The sequence below is a fragment of the Narcine bancroftii genome, chromosome 8 (assembly GCF_036971445.1).
Source record: "Narcine bancroftii isolate sNarBan1 chromosome 8, sNarBan1.hap1, whole genome shotgun sequence".
Lineage (NCBI taxonomy): Eukaryota > Metazoa > Chordata > Chondrichthyes > Torpediniformes > Narcinidae > Narcine > Narcine bancroftii.
The window spans coordinates 138,605,369-138,625,314 of NC_091476.1; the positions used below are offsets into that span (position 1 = coordinate 138,605,369).

At 40.8% G+C, this 19,946-nt stretch overlaps 1 protein-coding gene and 1 pseudogene across 1 annotated transcript in view; both read right to left on the reverse strand.

The window, feature by feature from the left end:
* The window catches only part of LOC138742114 (cell adhesion molecule DSCAML1-like), a 94,360-nt gene extending 74,570 nt beyond the window's left edge, over positions 1-19,790 (reverse strand). Inside the window, exons 1-5 of the mRNA XM_069896299.1 lie at positions 19,781-19,790; positions 19,560-19,699; positions 8,175-8,328; positions 3,204-3,321; positions 6-169 (exon numbers count right to left, since the gene is read on the reverse strand). Of these exons, the coding sequence (XP_069752400.1) occupies positions 6-169; positions 3,204-3,321; positions 8,175-8,328; positions 19,560-19,699; positions 19,781-19,790 (586 nt within the window). The remainder of the gene's footprint in view (positions 1-5; positions 170-3,203; positions 3,322-8,174; positions 8,329-19,559; positions 19,700-19,780) is intronic.
* On the reverse strand, positions 19,371-19,489 carry LOC138742214 (5S ribosomal RNA; annotated as a pseudogene).
* Positions 19,791-19,946: the final 156 nt, after the last annotated feature.

Sequence of the window (19,946 nt, forward strand, 5' to 3'; positions counted from 1 at the left end):
CTCACCTTGCACCAGAAGATTGACAATGATTCTGTCGAAACCCCAGGTATTTGTGGCTGTGCAGGTGTAATACCCAGAATCCACTGCCCTGACAGAGCGAAGAAACAAGGTGCCGTTGTTGTAGATCTTTCTGTGGCCATCGACTTGCACTGGGATAGCAGAGTCCTCACTGTAACAAACACCAAGCTGCACTTTACTACCACACAAGATGGGAGAGCACTTCTATTCTAACTTGTTTCCTCTGAGATTTCTTGTTGTGACACATCCATCGATGGAAGGACACAGAGGAAATGCAGAGATGACACTTACTGGAATGGCCACAGGAACAAGGGCCCTTAGCTCTAAGAATAGAGGAGAGAAGATGAGGATTTTTACAATGGGAGAAATGTTATGAAGGACATAATTAAAAAAAAATTAAAACATAACAGGCCATTTTGGTCCATGAGTCTGTGCCACCCAATTTACACTCCATTAACTTATAACCCCAATACATTTTGAACAGTGGGAGGAACCCAATTTGTGTGGAGTGTAAAGAGAGAAGCTGTTTGCATGAGCAAATGGTTTAAGGATCTTGGGACATGTATGTAACTCTTTCACCAACAGATATGGGGGATTATGAGAGTGGAGTACTCAGGGAGCAGTTCTGATCTGTAACATACTGAGTGAATCAGTCAGAGCCTACAGAAGAGAATTGGAAAGGCACTTGAGAGAATGAGGAGTCAGCACATACTTGAAATGAGTCAATGAACTCCTCTGTGCTACAAGAATTCTATGGTTTTATTTGATTCTGCAAAGGCCATATTAATTTGCTTTTTACAGAATAGGCTCTGGGATAAGTGGAAGATCTTTCAGAGACAGAATGTTTTATGGTGTAGCGCCTACTTCCTTATTTTACCTTACCTTCATTTCCTTGAGCTCTGGATGGATGGAATCCTGAAGCCTTAATCATATCAACTGGTAATTGAACTATCCCACTCCTACATTCCTGATATTGGACATGCCACACACCTGCCAGCATCTCCTCAAGCTGATTGTACTCACCATCAAAGTACCACTTTCTCCTATCGCTGTTAACTTTATAACTGATAGGTGAAAGTCACAGTCACACAGAATGGAAGCAGGTCCTTTAGCTCAAGGAATTTCACACTGACCATGTTGCATGTACTAATCACACGTCATTAGTGTCTCAGAGCTGTACAGCCAAGAGATGGGTTCTTTGGCTCAACTGATCCACTCTGCTTGTTATCCAGCTCTATGGATCTACAGCTCAGGAGACACTAAGGCTAGTATTTGAGGTGCTCTATTTAAAGGAATTAAGGGATGTGGGGAAAAGGCAGGTGGGTGGAGATGAGCCTATCATCAGCTCAGCTATGGTCTCATTGAATGGTGAAGCAGGCTCGATGGGCCGGATGGCCTACTGATGCGCCCATTTCTTATGCTCTTATGGCTCAGGAGACACTCTTAAACTAACCTTTGAGACATGTGCAGGAACATCCACAAATAACAGATTTGCAGCCGTTTTTCTCCTTTGAGCATGTCTTTGGTCCACATCTGGCAGAATGACATGGTTGGGGTCACAGCCTCTGTGATGTAGGCTCCATTTTTGTTCAAATAACAGGAATTGTTCAATTTATATCAATTGCCCAGAAATAATGCATTTTCTTTTATTTATCCTATTCTCTTTCATTAAAATACATAATAAATAGATCATTATTTCCATTTGAATAGATTCCAAGATTCTAAACATAGAGTGTATGGATTATCATAACATTAAATATTTAAGGAGTAACAAACTGCAGGCACAGTTTTCAAGGTTGTGGTATTTTGTTTGGTTGGAAGTGTTTTATTATTTGCTGTCCCAGTTACTGTTATCATCCTTCATCTCTCCATGAATATCATTAGACATCTAAGCAGCAATCATTTCCATGGCAACTGTCAATGTTGTTTGCATTATTGGTCAACAATAGCGTAACTCTGAAGAACCGAGAGATTTGTCAGCATTTCAGCATTCCTCCATTCTCCAAATGAGCTCCCTCACTGTGCAGAGCCTCAAAAGGCCCTATAAAACCCTATAAAGCTTCCCAGGGGTGGTGGGGTCTGCAAACAAAATATTGAGGAGGATTTTCATGCTTTAAGTTGCCAGTCACCTTGGCTCTGCCCAACGCAATAGCACGGATCTCCCATTGACAACTCATTTCATTTCCCCTTGCCGACATGTCTGTCCATAGTCTCAGGCACTGCCAGACTGAGACCACCCACAGATTGGAGGAACAACACCTTATATTGCATCTGGTCACCCTCCAACTAGATGCCATTAACATCGACTTCTCTGGTTTCCATTAGACAACCCCCCCCCCCATCTTTCCCTATTTGTCCTTTCCTGCAGCTCTTGTCTGTTTCTCTGTCTGTCTGTCTCTCCCTCGCTCTCTCTCTCTCTCTCTACCCTTTTCCCTCTGTCTCTTTTCCCTCAGCTCTGCATTCACAGAGCCAAACAGCCCTCCCCTTATCAATTCCCACCTTTCCCTTCTCCTGGCCTCTTCTTCACGCTCAATTATCAGCTTTTGTCTGCTCTCCTCCCTCTGCCACTTTTTAAAATTCAGGCACCTCCCTGCTTTTTACTCACAGTAAAACCTCATTAGAACGCGGTAGTTGGGTCCAAGATTTCATACCGCGTTACAGATGAGTCGCGGAACAGATGCTTATACATCATGATTCAGGAAGCAGGAAAACAGAACACTGTGACTCAAGCCCTATAATATGACCTTTAAGACTTTTAAACTCCACATATTAACATACACATCTTGTAAATGAGTCATAAGATTCTATTTTTGAGCTTGTGGGTGTTAATGGCATCCTAAATTTAATTTTTTAAATTTAATATTTGGAGTTCACAGATACCTGCGCTATAAGCAATTCCGCGGATTAATGAATTGCGTTCTAACGAGGTTTCACTGTATCTTGAACAAGGGCTCAGGCCTGAAATCTCAGTAATATATCTTTACCTCCTATGGACACTGTGAGACCTACTGAGTTCCTCCAGCATTTCTGTGTTTTTACTACAATCACAGCTTCTGCAGACTTTCATGTTTCACTCCAACACTTCAGATTTATACCACTGATGGACAGACCTCTAACCCTCCAGAGTTGGCAATTCAGAGGTTAACGGGCGTAAGACCATTGCCATCTAATCAGTTTGCTTTTACCTGTCTTTCGTCCACTTTATGGTGGGCCCTGGGTCTCCTACAGCTCGGCAGGGTAGAAACACATCTTTCATCCAAGGGGTTGTCACTGTTCCTCCAAATGCAATAATCCTCGCTGGGGCTATAATTCAAATCATGGAAGCTTTAGATATTGAAATCTCCAATGTTTACAACAATATTTATTGCAGGACATAGAATGCAATGCCATGCCTTGTACAGTATATATCAACTGTGGAAGGATTTATATTTCAGAATTTGAAATGCACAATATATCATACAATCTCTATCCATTGCAGAATCCCCTCCAAGTCACACATCCTCTTCAATTGGCTTTTTGTCGTCATTGGATCCAAATTCTGGAACTCCTTACCCAACTGGTCTGTGGGAGTATCTTCACTCACAGAAAGATGGCAGTGGCTCAATAAGGAGAATCAGCGTCATCCTCTCAACAGTAATTAAGGATGGACAATAAATGTTGGCTACTCCATCAATGCATTTGGAGTATTGCATATAACACCATTCACAGATCACCATTGTCGTGCGCATATGAAATGCAGCATACAATGCAGATCATTGAAGAATAGTATGTTGTGTGGTGTGTAGGGCAATCTAGGAAAAAGACCTCTCTGACAATGACAGGTTCCGGAAACCACAGTGTTCATGAATCATAAATCCAAGTTCCATCCATGAGCTGTAATAACAGTTACAATTATATCACTCCTCCCCAACTAACCTTAATGGATAATTTAAAGAAACAGACATAGATTTCTGTGGTTGTGGCCAACTTAGACTTCAAATTCTTTTGAATAATTAATTTGTAATAGCCAAGTAGCGAATGAAGTATTTTTTGTATTGCTGATACCAACAATCCTCAAACATCTTGTACTCTGCAATATGATAATAAGAACCAGGAGGCTCTTCATGTTCTCCCATCATGGTCCCATTCCCCCCTCAGTCAATGTCTACAACCAGCAATCTTGTAATTGGGCTCATGGGAGCAGTCATCCCACCAGTTGTCAGGTATAGGTACCACAAGACTCATACCGCCAGGTTCAGGAATAGCTGCTACCCATTCAACCATCTGACTCCTGATCAACTGACCCATTCAGTGACTTATTTGAGGACTCTTACTGACCTCATTGTTTATTATTGAATATTTATTTTCTGTATTTGCCCAATCAGTTTGTTTACATTTCTTTCTTCTGTACACATTTCTTTCTTCTTGAGTACAGTAGTTAAAATTTCTGTCTGACCTGCAGGAAATAAATCTCAGGGTTGCATAATGATGTCACGTATGTACTCTGACAATAAATCTGAACTTTGAATTGCCTTGCATTCTAGGGATGGGGTTATCACTCAACAGTTGTCCAAGCTGAGACCCGCTCACTAGGGCCTGAGCAAGGGTTGAGAGCAGAATGATCGTCATTAGCAGGATGGTTGAGCAAATTCATATAACCATTTACAGAGCGGAAACGGGCCACGTCGGCCTTTGGTGTAGCACCATGCCAGGTGAAGCCTTTACCGGATGGGCCATTGGCTGAGTTGCAATTTTAGCAAGCAAGATTGTTCCGTCAATCATTCTGTTCTCAGGCATTGTCCCTTTTTGATCTCCTGATAAAAACAAGAGACTCTTGTCAATTAACAGCAACTACAGTGATGTATGGAGGGTGTGTTAGACTCACACCATCGCTTAAATGGACAAATCTATTTGCAGGCTGTTATTGTCTAGTGAATCTGTTTATTATGCCTCTGCACTCCAGGGAGATGTAGACTGAAGGCAGACTTCAAAAGGGAATCAAATCCTTTTTGCTGTCGAGATGCCAACTAACAAGCTACTGCATCAACTCGCCCTAATGAAGCAATACGCCTGAGAGGCAGAAGGGGGAAATTAAGGGCATTACTTACCTTGTTATCATTTACCAATAGAAGAATTTGACCTGTTAGGTTAATAACACCAACTCAGCGTACAAACTGACAATGGGCATTTACATAAGATTGAAGAAAGGCTATTGATTAAAAATGGAATGAGATATTGAATAAATGTAAAGAACAGATCACTCTGAGAAAAAGGAGATGCAGGCAGGAAACAGCATTCAGCTTAATCAGCATAACTTCAAAAAGAGGGTAGAAAACAAAATTCCACGCATTAAACAACGGGTAAACGTTTGTGGCGCACACACTTCGGATGAAATTTACTGCTTTGTTAAAAACAGTATTGGCCCACTTTTAACCCTTTATAGAACTCAATTTCTGCTTTGTTCTTGGGTTTTTTTTGTCTCTCCATGAGTACAGTCTAGCCTGTTGGCCAGCTATGAACAACATATAAAGTAGTATAATCTGCTTTTAGTTGCTACTTTAACCTATTTGGTCTAACCTCATCAGACATATTGCTTCTGTTCTTCCTATTGCTCCCCATCTTCTCTCCAACTAACTTGTTTTCCTACTCCCCCCATTTTGTTGAAGGGTCTCAATCCAATAGGGACATTAAAAGGATTTTAGATCGACACATGGACAAAAGTAAAACGGAAGGTTCTGAGGCAGGGGGAAGGTTTCATTTTTTGAGTAGGTTTATATAGGTTGGCACAACATCATGGTTTGATGCATTGCACTGTCGCGTTCTATGTCTCAGACATGAAATTTGACCTCTGCTACTGAGTCCCATGGATGATCTGCTGAGTGATTCCAGCATTTAGGGTTAGAAGATCACTCAGGCATTGGGTAGGATGAGGTGCCACTTTCACATTGATTCACCTGAGGGAATTGGTCATTGGGAGAGAGCTGGTCAGTAGCTGGGTGATTAACTCCCCACCCTGTACTAAGTGAGTTGCAAGTCACTCTTGATGTCCTAGCACTAACATTTAAATGACACACGTTAAACATGCTTGATAAACCTGCCGGCTGCCTGACAAGTTGGTGTCTTGTGGCAAGAAGGAAAGGATATGGCAATGTTTAAATCTTGCATTTGAACATCTGGATGTCCTGTCTCCCAGCATCTCGGGAAGGATGCACCTTTGACATTCTGTGTCTGGCAGATATTTAGTCCTCACACCAGTACATTCAATCAATTGAACGTGAAAAGCTGACTATAACTGGTGACCATCAGTGCAATAAAGCAGAGAGCACTGTAAACTCTCAGCAGTTTGGGCAGACTCTGCTGTGAAAACAACAGTTTATTTTTCAGATCTCTACCCACCATCCTGTTTCCATCCGAAAGAATCTGTCCTTTGTTTTCAGATGAATACTTCCAGTTTTAACCATATAACCATTTACGGAGCGGAAACAGGCCATGTTGGCCTTTCGAGTCCGCACCGGTTCACTGATTTTGTGCGCCCTCTTCAGGCATTGGTGATTTTAAGTGTAGTGTATCTTTGAGAATTTTAACATCTATCCATAGGTACTCTGTACTTTGGATGTGAAATCTCATATTAAAATGTTCAAAAACATTGGCTGTGTGGGAGAAGCCAGTGAGTGGCCGTGGACAATAGTTTATTTTCAATTTCCACCATCTGCAGTATTCTGATTTTGGTAGCCAAAGCTCTTGTGTTTTGAGTGACCAAAGAACCTTCTCTGTTTCCAAAACAAAGAAATAACATCGCTGAACCCAAAGAAAAAATACTGCAGAGGCTGGAAACCGGAAATATTAGATGGGTGAGCAGAAGGATAGAAAGTCTTTAACTTGTAAATATCTAAAAAATTGTGCCTTGTTCAAATCATATTTGTCTGCTAACTGACTGAAAGACATTAAGCAGGTTTATCCACTTCAAAAAGGGTTAATAGCTACAATATATAATTGGTTACTTGCAACCGATATCCAAGGATAAAATTAAAGGTGCTTGGGAATTGGAATTCCAAGAATTGCTTCTGGATGATCAATGGGATCATATTTTTTGACTAGTAAATACTTCATCAATTTGTGGCCAACATTCCTTGATTCATTTCAACGTGGGACATCGGGCATATATGACTAAAGATAAGTTGGCCTGTATTTTTCCCAATGTAAACCCTATTTGTGATAGGTGTAAAGTTGAGGTAGCCATTTTAACTCATACGTTCTGGTCATGTTCAAAACTAGGTAATTTCTAGAAAGGCGTCTTCGAAATCCTAACAAAATTCGAGGATTAGAATTACGACCAAATCTATTTAACAGCTATTTTTGGAATCATACTAGCAGAGACTAGGCATATGCTTGTTTCCGCACAGCAAATATTTGCCTTTTCATCATGGTTGGCTAGAAAAGCCATATTACTTAATGGAAGGATCCCGACTCGACTTCAATGGCTCTCTGCTGTCACATCATGTTTAAGTTTGGAGAAAATCAGGAGCCGGACATTTAATACATCTTTTAAATTCGAAGGAATTTGGCAACCGTTTATTCAATATTTCCATATAATTTAAAAATCATAATTTTACACTGGACTCTCTCCTAGTTCCTCATGGTAAATTTGGTTTTAACCAGGAAGCCCTTTGTTTTCCCGCTTTACTCTCAGAATGGACTGGCCAGTCCATTTTTTCTTTTATTTATTTATTTATTTTGGATTGGTTATTGGGGATTTTGTAATAAAACATTTTTGTTCCTCTCTCTTTTTTCTTTTGGCTTTACAAGAGAGAAAAAAATTATGGTTAATATCTATTTGTCAAATACTAATTTGTTCTTTTTCTTACGCACTTGTAAATACATGAATGTAACATAACTTTCCTCTTGTATATATGTTCGATATCACTCAATAAACAGATTGGAAAAAGGAAGGGAGCCTTCCAGAGGAAAGCTGGGGATACCTGGTAGATCCAGCAGCATATGCGATGGGAGAAAGATTAATGTTTCAGGGCCATTGCCGTTGGACAAACCTGCCTCCCTCCAGCACTACTCACCACAGATCACCTCGCAAATGATCCCAAAACATATTGGTGCCATTATAATGAATGGTGAAGCAATGATTATTGTGTTAAAGGGGCAGCTGAAAATTGCCGACGTACCTTTTGCCGCAGGCTCCCCGGTGACCTTATGGCTGACGTTACCTCGACCGGCCGATGTAACGGCTGCCACCCACAACAGATACTGCTGCTTGGTGTTTAGGTTTGGGATCTGGTAATATAGAGTCTCTGGCGAAGCCTCATACTCACTGGGAGCCTGTGTGGGAGAAGCAGATTTGGATTAATCTGAAGCAGCTACACCTGCTGTGCTTGGCAGGAGGTTGAGGCCGGTGCCCACTTAACCCAACTGCTTCCCTTACTGTCCTTGGCTTCAAGTGTTCAACGGTGCAGTTATATTTTGAGTCATGGACTGGGCTCTCAGCTGTGGTCAGATACCTTTGCTGGTTGGACGATGATATCCGGCACAGTGGGAAGAAGAGGACAGTTATTATTTGGAAGGTATGTGGGATTGAAGAAAGGGTACCAACACATCACTTGCTAAAAGTTGTGTTAAAGGTAAGGGTATAAAAAAAGGAAAGCAAACACTTTGCACTATTTCTAGAGTGGTAGAGTAGCAAAGTAGGAAAGATACACTTAAAAAAAACATGGCTTCCTCTCTACCCTTACCCTAATCTCCTCCATTTCCCACACATCTGCCTTGGCCCACCCCCCCTCCCCAGATTCCGCAAAAACAGGATTCCCCTTGTCCTTACCGACCACACCACCAACTTCCGTATCCAACACATTATCCTCTGCAATTGATGTCACCTACAACATGATCCCACCACCAGGCACATTTTCCCCTCTCCGGCTTCTCTAGGGACCGCTCCCTCCATTCATCCCTTCTTACCAATCACCCTCTTGACACCTTCCCCTGGGAATGCAGGAAGTGTCGCATATGCCCACACCTTCTCCCTCATCACCAAATAGGGCCCCAAACAATCCTTCCAAGAGAAGCAACATATCACTTGTGAATCTCCGGGAGTCAGCTACTGCATCCGGTGCTGCCATTGTGGCCTTCTCTACTTCGGAGAGACTGGACACAGACTGGGAGATCACTTCGCTAAGCACCCTCGCTCTGTCTGCATCAATGACATGGAACTCCCAGTGGCCAACCACTTCAATCCTGCACTGACATGTCTGTCCATGGCCTTGGGCACTGTCAAACCAAGGCCACCTGTAAACTGGAGAACATCTAATATTCTGTCTGGCTACTCTCCAAATGGATGCCATTTAAGATAGTCTTCTCCAGATTTTGCTAGACCACTTCCCCATTCTTCCTCTCATTCCCATCCCTCCAGCTCTTCTCCTCCTTCTCTCTCAATTCAGAGAGCTATCGTCCTCCACCTGTTTGCTGTTGTGACCCCTCTCTCATCCACCTAATACTTCCTGTCCATGAACCTCTGCTCCTCCCTCTGCCTCTCCTGTCCCATCATTTTATTCAGGCACCTGGGCACTTTGCTCATGTCTTGATGAAGGCCTCAGGCCTGAAATGTTGTTATGTACAATATGCTCTTTGGCCTGCCGAGTTTCTCCAGTTTTGTGTATTTTTTTTTTGAAGATATGCTAAAACAGTACCAAACATCTAAGTAAAAAAAACACAGCCATGAGTCTGCAATAGGATTTCATGTTGTAAAAGATAATCTCTTGAACTCACAAGCCAACTTCATTACACCACTTGCACCAGTTTAACTGTCCCACAATACTCTCCACTTTTGTTTTATATTTTGCACTATCTGTTGTACTTAAGTTTGGGTTGCCTTGTCTGGATAGCAAGCATAATAAAGTTCCTCACTGTTTCCTTGTCCATGTGACAATAAATAAACACCAATAAATAAGCAATTCAATTCTATATGTTTTACATTGTCTCATTATTAATAGAATGCGGAGGCTCTGAAGAGAACTAGAATATATTCTCAAGATTCAGGTGAGTAGATTTAGGATGGAAATGTTCCCAAAGAGAAATTAAACTGTGGAATTCTCTGCCCAAGGAAGCATTAGGGACTGGCTTATTAAATGCACTTAGGTCAGAAATAGATAGATTGTTGTAAAGTAGGGGAGTTAAGGGTATCGGGAAAATCCAGGTAAGTGGAGCTGAGTCCAGATCACCCATGATTTTATTGAATGGCAGAGCAGACTTAATGGGTCAGATGGCCAACTCCTGATCCTATTTCTGATGTTATTATGTTATGTTATGAATGCACAGAAAGAATTTAGGACTAGAAATCCAAGGATCTATATAAAAGTACTGAGTAAGTCTTCTTTCCTTGAGCAAAGAAAAATTTGGAATAACCAAAGAAAGGTCTTTCAAATTACAGAATGATCTGCTAGAGTGAATGCAGAGAAAATATTTCCATTTATTAAGAAAAGCATATTTTCACAGATCATCAAAAAATTCAAAGCGGAATTTAGATGAAGCTTCTTTTACATGAAGAATGGTGGGAACATGAAACTTGCACCCACAGGGACTGGTTAAAGCAAATCAAGAGGCAGGAGGGAAGAAGGCTTGGGTGAAGAGACAACAGCGGACACAGAAAGTCACCATTTATGAATCATATGATGATTTAAGGCCTACTTCCTCAGGAGTTTAGATAAAATTATTAAAATCTATATCTTAAGGAGACAGGCCAGACATAAGAAGAATGCTTTCTCATTCAGGGGAATACAAACTCAGGAAGCATTGCCTCTGAAAAACATATAATTCTTTGAGGAGAAATTTCTTTTCACAGTGGGTTGTGAATCTTTGGAATTCCTACTCCAGAGAGCTGGAGATCGTCCTTTTTTAGATTATCAATGAATCAAACATGTGTGTAAAAGTAGATGACAAATTTTTCTTGTTTATTTTTCATTATGTGATGACATTGTTTAATGGTTTTATTGTATTGTATATGTTGAATGTTTATTGGTTTTGGAGGGGGGTGGGAAGGGGGGAGGGAAGGTAGGGGGAAAAAAAGGGGAGAAAATGCCAATGTGTATATTTAAGAGGGAAATGCTTGTATGTATTTTGGTTGATATGGTTCACAGTGTGAAAAATTTAAAAAAATTATATTAAAAAAACCCAGTGAATTGTAGAGCAAGGTCAAGCAACTACTTTTAAAAAATTTCTTATTGTTTTTACATTTAAATTTAAATGTATTTTTCAGTTTATAAATTGAAATCTACAGCCTAAATTATAATAGGCCACGAGCCCATGCTGCCCAATTAACCTACAGCCCCCGTACGTTTTAAAGGGTGGGAGGAAACTGGAGCACGTGGAGGAATCCAATGCAGACATGAGAGAATGTACAACTCCATATAAACAACGATGGATTTGAACATGGGTCAATAGTGCTGTAACAGTGTTGCACCAAATGCCAAGATAACCGTGTTGCCCTAATTTATCTTATTTAGTAAAATATAATAGAAGGAATTTTAGAGCTTTGGGCCCAGTCAACAGAAAATACTGCTGAAAATATGGTAGTGTTAGGCAAGAGGCTGGAATTCAGCAGTGGAGATTTCTTAGAAGGTTGCAGAGCATGAGAAGGTTATGGAGATTGGGAGGCTTTGGAGGGATCATGGGGACAAGAATTTTAAGACTGAATTGCTGTTGGAGATGGAGTTAACGTAGATCAGTGACCAGAGTGGGTGAAATGTGTGTGTGGGACAGCAGACATTCAAGGTTTACAGAAGGTGGAAGATGTGTGCTGCTAGATGAGTCACCTAAGTGGGGATGACTCACTGGTTTGGTATTCATAGGGTTTCGCAGCCACCTCTCCTGAGACTGCTGTCCTGGCACTTGTCAAGGAGCACTATGCAATGTGTCTTTTCATTTCCTTATTGAAAGGGAATCACCATTGCTAATAAACAATCTATTAAAGAGAGATGAAGTAAAACCCCTGGTATCCGCCACCTATGGGGATTCGTAGATGCCAGTTAAGTGAATTTTCTGGTTGTGACAAGGCGTGCCAAATTTAAATTTCTGTATTTTTAATTTTTTTAGTTTCCACAATTTTTTTTTGTTGCCTGTTTCTTGAGGGTGGCTGGTAGTTGTTTGAATTCTGGATAACAGGGATTTTTTACTGTAATAAGTAAAAGCTTTACAAATAAAATTCTCTTGATGAGGAGTGTATTTAAACGATTCTTTAAAAAATTTAGTCAATATTGCATGTGAGATAATGGGCCAAATCTTACTGGCCCCAGGCAGATGTTTACAATATCTGCTTTTGGTCACCTTCTTCCCAAACTTATTTCATTTAGATTAGAGGGTCTATCTTCCTTGCTCGAAGCATCCCCCACCCTAGTGGCATGAACTGAGTGGCCGAAGGGTCTTCAACACCCACTGAAGAACCCCGCCCCTGAAATACACCTGTCAGCTGGCAAAGGCCCAACCCCGCACAGCCAACTGTCAAAGCTGCCAGTTTTAAACACGTTTCTGAAAGAGATTCAGAAAGATCTTAAAAGCTAATCAAATGTGATAAAGATGAGGCGCTGAGAATTTCCAGCATCTTTCATTATTTTTCAGATTTCCAGCATCTGCTGTTCCTTGTGTCTTGATTATTGTTGAAAAAATAGGATCAGCTGAAGAAACTTAAAAACATAAAAACCAAAGACAAATAATTAAACAAATGTAACATTTTCTTGCCCAATAACCCTACCATCTCCACTTAAACCAATGAAGTCTAACTTGCCACAAGATCTAAGAGTGGCCTGCTTTAATAATAATTCCACTGGAATTTCAACAAACTGGAGCTCTACTATTGAACTCCATGAGGAGTCCAATACTAGAGGGAGAATATTGAAAGCCACGCTGGCAACCCTTCCCAAATAAACTGAGGAATAATAATGAATGTGATAGAAAAGAAATGTGGGATATTCAACATGAATGCTTCACATTTGAATATCTTGCCAGAGAGTGTAATTCTAAATATCACCACTGGAAAATTGTCGGGTTTATTTCATTTTCCTCCTCTCCCATGAGATCATGAGAATTTAGTGCTTGTTAATCACCTCAGAAGACAATTAACAGACAAAGGATGAAGCAATTGTGTAAACAAGTTTCTTTTTGTTCCTCACTGCCCAGTGAGCACATGAGCACGAACAGGTGCACTCATGTTATCCATCAGGAATTCCCAGAAAATGAAACATTCTTTCATAATCCTTGCAGCCCAAGAAAGAAACTAAGTCTGCTAATTGCTAGTGGGGAACTATCCAATCATGGATAGTTCCCCTTCCAAATGGCTGTACGGTACTGGTATGTTGCAAGGACGAATGTGTCAACAGAACAAAGGTGGTGAGTGTTGGACATGTGACAATGACAGGTAATTTAGCATAATGGTTTAGACCTTTTGTGATCAAAGAGACAAGAATACAATCTTACAGGTATGTGGCTTGATGTACTTGTGTTTTTAAGTCAGAATAGTGTGGATTCAAATCTCACATTGGAGATGAGAGCACAAAAAAAGCAAAGCTGGTGCTACAGGCAGAGCACCAAGGGAGAGTTTCAGTTGCAGGGATACCGTTTTTAGACAAGATTGCCTACCCACCTATAAAAGATCCCACAGTGATATTTTCAAAAACAGACAAGTTCTCCTTGATACTTTGATTAAAAGGTGACATTGCCTCTCATTTCTTACTTCACTGGGTTACACTTTACCAAGATACATCAGCTTTAAACAAAATTTACCATTTCAATTCTCCTTTTATTAGGCAGGGAGGAAAGTGTAACTTGGACAGTCTCCATTGGCACACCTGCCTTTCGATTGATTTCAGATTCTGATTTACAAGTTATTTTCCTGTGAGGAGATTAGAGAAGACACTAAAATATGATGTTGCATTCTTTAGAAAGCTGGAACCCTGGCCCTAAACATCAGCAATAAGGAGACGGGAGGTCTGCAAATTGCTACTTATAAAAACCTCTGCTTCAAATTCATTTCACTATCTAAGCTGTGCGTTGCCATGGAGTTGTAATCTGTTCATCAAAGCGGCTAGTTAAAACCATGGGGATCCGATACAGTTATTTTGCTGGCATGTTGTCAAAGCTGCCTTGAAGACTGTAACAATAACACTGGGCACAACTAATTTTGCTGAGAATAGGTTATGACAAAAGAAAATCTGTCATTTTTAGGGTTGTAGTCATAATAGGAGTTTAAATCCGCATTCCTCAGAAAAGAAAATTGACACATCACCCCCCACCCCCCCCACCCCCTCACCATCAATTGAGTCTACTAATAGCAAGCATTCTCTCACAACAAGACATTGTGGCTTCCACTGTTAAAATATGATGTCTCCTTCTCTGACTATCTAGCTTCTGAATGGGAAGCGACTGAAGCGAGCTGCAGGAAGATTGTATTAAGGGCACCCTTAGACAGTTCACAATGTCAAAGATCAGCCGGTGACAAATTTAGACCTGTAATTTTCTAATAAGGCATGATTTTTGCTGGGAAAAATAAAATAAGGTTGTCAATCCTTCAGGATTGCCCCAGGGAATCAAAGATTAATTTCCAGAAAGCTGCTGTGAGCAATTCTGGGGAGAAATCTGTGGGTATTAAATTAAGTTGGTCTCTTATTTCATTTTCCTTGAAAACAATTGTTTATTAGTCATCAAAAGGGAAACGTGACTGTTGATTGCTAGTAAAGGACTATCCAATCATGCAACAGTAAAGTTGTTCACTTTCCATTTGGCTATATGGTTCTGGTGGAACAGTGGGTGGTGAGTGTTGGGTATGTGACTGTAGCATATTAATGGTGGTTTAGACACTTTGTGATCAAATAAGCAAGAACACAATGTTATAGGCTTGATGTACTTGTGTATTTAAGTCAGTAGAGTGTGGATTCAAATCCCAGATTGGAGATTATAGTACAAAAAAGCAAGGCTACTGAGGGAATGCTTCATTGACAAGGATACTGTCCTTTGTACAGGATGTCAGACTTGTCTGCCCACCAATAAAAGATTCTACATTGATATTTGAAAAACAAGCAAGTTCTTCCTGATTCCTTGGTTAACCTTTCTCACAAAAACATGTCAACAATTGCTATTAGTGGGAGTTGCTGTGAGTGAATTGGCTGCATTTTCTCCACTGCAATAAAATCTTTACTTCAAGGTTTCTTCAAGGTCCTTAGGGGCATGTTGGGCTCATGAAAGGTGCTCTCACAGTGTAAGCACTCTTTTTCTGTCAAAGGGATCCCTCTATTACTGAACGGTAGACATTAGAATAAAAACATTTTAAAAGCAGGAGAAGGTAGCCCAACATATTCAAACGCCAATTGGCAGATTGAGCAGTGTCAGTGGCAGAAAAGGAATGGCCGATGTTTTGAGTCAGAATGCTTCATCAATAAGTTATTTGGTTTGGATATCTGCTGGAAGATGATGACTCTCTACCACTTATCAGCATTCCCTTGATCCAGTTTGCAAACCTCTTCCTATATGAATCGATGCTCTTTAACATCCATTTATACTTTGTCACCTGGAGGCACCCTGGTGCCATCAATGTGAATGTAGCAGAGAGCATATGCAATGGTGGGGATGGAGAGATGGTAGGGAAATGGCTCATTTCCTCCTCTGTCTCCAATATGCCTTGAATGGATTTGCATTTCAAATGCAGTACATGCCAATAAAAATCCAGAACTGTAGCGTTATAATGTGCTTAAAATGAATCCAAACCTATCCTACATTGTACATTTCTGAATATTCCTCTGTTCGTATAATAATTGCATTTGCAATGGAATTATCCTGGAGTTCCTGGGAATTTATGGAAATTAGTGGGATTAGTGGGTTGGGAAGGAGAGGTGGAATTCTGGTGATTTTAGGGAAAGCTCTGGAGGCTCCCTGTCCCAGAGTGAGCATATGTCAAACTCTCATAAAATTGGATCATTGGGACACCCTGGGATGGAGGGCCACACTACGCAAAACAAGTGGAGGTGGTCAATCTCCTTGTGAGCTGGCCAGGCTCATGGCCTCTGGTTTCTAGCCTGCACTCAGGGTGGCTAACTCTGCTCAGCTCAGGATGAACCACACTGGAACCTCCAGCAACATTAGCAGGTGCTGAGGCAGCCGAACTTTCAGTTATGATGTTTTTGCACATCCCTGAGTGATTTCAAAATGCTTTACATTTATACTCAATTTCTGAACACAATTAAATTCCTTTCAATGATGTTTGAGTGGAAATTGAAGCCAGGTATTTTTTAATGTGAGAGTGGGAGTTAGGCTGCTTTTATTCAGATGATATTTGAGTGATGCTTGTGGTGTTTGAAAGGAATTTGGTTTTTGCAGAAAAAAATTCCGCACTTGATCACAGAGGATTTACATTTGAAAGGATGCAATTTACAACATTATTAAAAACATATTTTATATGCAGTAGTTTCATATGCTATTATAATTAATGGAGATCTGAAATTATTGATGCTATTGCATATTACTGATAGTATTACATACCTGTTCTGTGTGATATGTAGGGTATCAAGTTCAGTAAAACAGATGAGATACCAGAAAACTGGGGGCAAAGTCAATGATATTTCCTTATTCAAGAAGGGAAACAAGGATAAACCAGATAACTAATGCATAATTGGTTCATGATTTCCTCACCTCCAGACCACAATCAGTGAGGATTGGTAAGAACTTCTCCTCCACAATCTCCATCAATACCAGAACACCACAGGGCTGTGTTCTTAGCCCCCTGCACTACTCACTTTACATCTACAACTGTGTATCTTTGCATGACAATAACACCATCGACAAATTTGCTGACGATACCACGGTAGCAGCATACAGGATGGAGATTAAAAACTTGGCTGAATAGTGCATCAACCTTTGCACTCAATGTCACCAAAAGTAAGAAGCTGGTTGTTGACTTCAGGAGGGGGAAACTAAAGTGATGAGGGTGAGCAAATTTAAGTTCTTGGGAGTCACTATCTTGGAGGATCTTTCCTGGATCCAACACACCAACGGCATCATGAATAAAGCATGTCAGTACCTCTACTTCCTCAGGAGTTTGCGGAGATTTCGTATGACACCAGAAAAACTGGCAAATTTCTACAGAGGTTTGGTGGAAACTGCTGACCGGCTACATCACAGTCTGGTATGGGATCACCAATGTACCTGAGTATAACATCCTCCAAAAGGTAATGGACAGAACCAGGACATCATAGGCAAAACCCTCTCCACTACTGAGTACATCTGCAGGGCAGCATCAATCATCAAAGACCCACACCACCCAGCACATGCTCCGTTCTCGCTGCTGCCATCAGGAAAGAGGCTCAGGTGACTCAAAACTTGTACCAACAGGTTTAGGATCAGCTGCTACCCCTCCTCGATGACAAACTCCATCAGAGACTCATTTAAGGACTCTTGCTTGTGCACTTTATTGATTTTCTTTGTTCTCTCTGTATTGCACAGTCAGTTTGTTTACATTCTTATCTGTTTAGAGTTCTTTTATTTGTTTACATGTTTACGCTGTGAACAGTTGATTTTTTTGCACTACCAATTAATGGTAATTCTGCAGCACCCACAGGAAAAAGGAATCTCAGGCTTGTATGTGATGGCATGTATGTACTTGGATGATAAATCTGCAATCTGAAATCTGAGGGATCATGATAACAATTAGCACAACACCATTACAGTGCCAGCAATCCTGCTCAAATCTAGCTCCATCTGTAAGGAGTTTGTTCATTCTCCCCGTGTCTGTGTGGGTTTCCTCCAAGTGCTCCCACCTTTCAAAGGTTAATTGGGAAATTTGGGTAGCATGGAGACATGGGCTGGAAGGGCCTGTTGCCTTGCTGTGTGTCTAAATTTAAATTTAAATTGTTAGTGTATTGGAAATTATTGGAAAAAGTTCTGAGGAACAAAAATTATGTTCATTTGAAAAGGGAGGGCCTGAGGCTTTATGTAGGGGAAATCCTGTCTCACCATGATGATTGATATTTCTTTGGAGTGATAATTAAGGAGATGTGGACTACAAGGTATTTGACGAGGGTCCGCATGGTCGGCTGATGCAGAAGATTGAGACATGGGATCCATGGTGAGGTGGCTGATTCGATTCTTGTGGTATAGAGGCAGAGGGTAGCTGTGGAAAGATAGTTAAAGATGGTTTTCTGTTTGCAGGTCTATAACTTGTGGTGTACTACAGGGATCAGTGATGAGAACTTTGCTCTTTGTGGATTATGTTGTAAAAACTTCAATGCGAATGGAGTAGGTAGGATTAGTAAGGTTGCCAGTGACAAGAAAATTAGTGGTGTTGTGGATAGTGAGATAGGTGGTCTAAGGCCATAGCAGTTGGAAAGTTGAGCAAAGCATTGACAAATGGGATTTAATCTTGAAAGGTGTGTGATTATGCATTTGGGAAGTCAAATAGGAGTAGGACATTAACAGTAAATGGAGGACACTAAGGAATGTTGATGAACAGAGAGATCCCAATGCTTCCATTAATTGTTTCCTGGAAGTAGCAACAAAGGTCAATAGTGTGGTGAAGACAGCATATGGATTGTTTGCCTTTGTAGGTTTGGACATAGAATATATGAGTTGGGATGTTATATAGAAACTTTACAAAACATTGGACAGGCTGGACTTGGAGAGTTGTGAGTCAAACTGACCATGAATCCATCAGATTGTTGTATAATTCCAACGGATTCATTTTGTTCTCTAGGAAAGAAATCTTACCTACACTAAACCCAACAATGATTCCAGTCCCTTTCAAAGCAGTTGGTTCTTAACTACCCATTGAAGTCAAGCAAGGAGCCTTATGCTTGGACTGTAGATGAGGATGTAAAATACGCCAGTCTTATCTGACTAAAGAAAAAAAGCACTTAGAAAAGCAGACTATCAGAGTCATTTGGGTTATGGTAATGAGGCAAGAGTGTATCAGATCTTTTTGAAATGGCAAGTAGTCTCAAGGAGCTGAGTAGTCCATTCCAACTCCAATTTCTTGTGTTCTCTGGAAGGATTTCAATAGAAAATCAGATCAGCAATACAGGGCATGGCAGGGTGAATTTTGATTCAACACTTTACTTACCTTTATGTTAAATTAAAATTAAATTTAAAAAAATTAAGACATACAGTTTGGTAACAGGCCCTTCTGGCCCATGAGCCCATGGTGCCCAAATACCCCCAATAAACCTACAATCCCAGAATGTTTTGGAGGGTGGGAGGAAACCAGAGCACCTGGAGGAAACCCATGCAGACATGGGGAGAATGCAAAAACTCATTATATACATCACCAGGTTTGAACCTGGGTTGTTTGTGCTATAATAGCGTTGTACTAACTGCCAGGCTAACCTTGCACGCTCCCAAGCCTACGGCACTTAGTGTTCCCAGGCACTCTCCCTTTCAGGTACTGTCCAGGCCTGAGTCTGCTTCGTTTCCAAGATCAGATGAGATCGGGCTTCTTCAGCCTAGTAGGGCCGTAGGCCTGACAGGGTTCCAGGATGCCTGTACTGATGGGGATTTGGAGTGGGAGAATATAGAAATTTCAAACTTACTGGCTGTCCAGACCCAGGGCTTGAACAAAAGATGGTATATTTGCGGATGATTCCATTGGGTTTAGTTGGAGGAAGCCAGGACACTACCACACTGCTGGCAGAGGAAGGGACAGCTTTGATTCCTGCAGGAGGCCCTGGAACTGAAAAAAAAGAATAGCATGAAATAAAGACAATCAGCTTTGATAATATTTAGACTAGCTTCTTATTAATTAATTCAACACAAAACAGCATGTGCCACAGAAAACCGACCTTCTCATATAATGCACAAATTGAAAAGCCCGTTTACTAAAGTTCTCACTGATCAACAATTGTTTTTGCAGAGGTCAAATTGCTTATTTTATTATGATAAAGACAATCCAGAAAATATCTGTCTTTATATAATATACA